Source organism: Eimeria mitis, genomic scaffold (assembly GCF_000499745.2).
Source record: "Eimeria mitis Houghton genomic scaffold, Emh_scaff2834, whole genome shotgun sequence".
Classification (NCBI taxonomy): Eukaryota; Apicomplexa; class Conoidasida; order Eucoccidiorida; family Eimeriidae; genus Eimeria; species Eimeria mitis.
In genome coordinates, this window is record NW_013571173.1 from 5475 (window position 1) to 6605 (window position 1131).

Here is a 1131-nt window from a genome sequence, read left to right on the forward strand (position 1 = left end):
CTGCTGCTGCTGTTGCTGCTGTTGCTCCTGCTGCTGTTGTTCTTGTTGCTGTTGTTGTTGCTGCTGCTGCTGCTGCTGTTTCTGTTGTTGTTTCTGCTGCTGCTGTTGTCGCTGCTGCTGTTGTTGCTGCTGCTGCTGTTGCTGTCGTTTCGGTTGCTGCTACTGCTGGTGCTGTTCCTGCTGCTGCTGCTGCTGCTGCTAGTATCTGCAGCAGCAGCAGCAGCAGCAGCAGCAGCATTTGTGTTGTAGTTTATATGTTTACTCATTTACATTTTTTTCTTTTGCTGCTGCTGCTGTTTTTGCTGCTGCTGTTATCGCTGTTGCTCCTGCTGCTCCTGCTGCTGCTCTCCCTTCTCTGCTGCTGCTGCTGCTGCTGCTGCTGCTGCTGCTGCTGCTGCAGTGCACCTGCTGTGTCTGCCTGGCCCGTACACTGTCTTTGTGCCTATCGACGAGGGTTTTCTGTTTTCTTTATCTGCTGCAACAATCTCTCGTTTTGCTGCTAGACTGCAGCAGCTAGCTGCTGCTGATGCTGCTGCTGCTGCTGCTCTCCATTGCTTCCCCTTTCCTTCCTTCTCGCCCTATCTGCAGCAAGAAGAGCTGCAGCAGCTGCTGCTGCAGCAGCAGCAGCTGCCCCCTGCTGCAGCAGCAGCAGCAGCAGAAGCAGCAGCAGAAAATCTATCTCTTTTTGTTAAGGCCCATGTCTTTGAGGGAGAATATACTATTAAAAAAATACTCACACATGTAACCTGCTGCTGCTGCTGCTGCTGCTGGTGCTGGTGCTGCTGGTGTTTGTGGTGCTGTTGCTGCTGCTGCTGCTGTTCTTGTTGTTGCTGTTTATGCTGGTGGTGCTGCTGCTGCTGGTGCGGCTGACGAGGGTGCTGCTTCTGCTGCTCCTTGTGTTGCTGCTGCTGCTGCTGCTGTTCCTGCTGCTGCTGCTGCTGCTGCTGCTGCATGGGTTTGTTGCAGTTTGCTGCTGCTGCTGCTGCTGCTGCTGCTTGTCTTTGTTTTGCTTTTTGTTCAGCGAGGTGACCCGGGTGCTGTGCCTTCTTCGGCAGCAGCATCAGCAGCAGCAGCAGCAGCAGCAACCCCAACAGCAGCAGCTGACACTGCTGCTGCTGCTGCTGCTGTTGC

At 54.4% G+C, this 1131-nt stretch overlaps 1 protein-coding gene across 1 annotated transcript in view; it reads right to left on the reverse strand.

Moving 5' to 3' along the window:
• EMH_0059330 (uncharacterized protein) overlaps positions 1–953 on the reverse strand; it is a gene marked incomplete at both ends in the record, with an annotated part of 1623 nt that extends 670 nt beyond the window's left edge. Inside the window, 2 exons of the mRNA XM_013497669.1 lie at positions 1–205; positions 738–953. Of these exons, the coding sequence (XP_013353123.1) occupies positions 1–205; positions 738–953 (421 nt within the window). The remainder of the gene's footprint in view (positions 206–737) is intronic.
• Positions 954–1131: the final 178 nt, after the last annotated feature.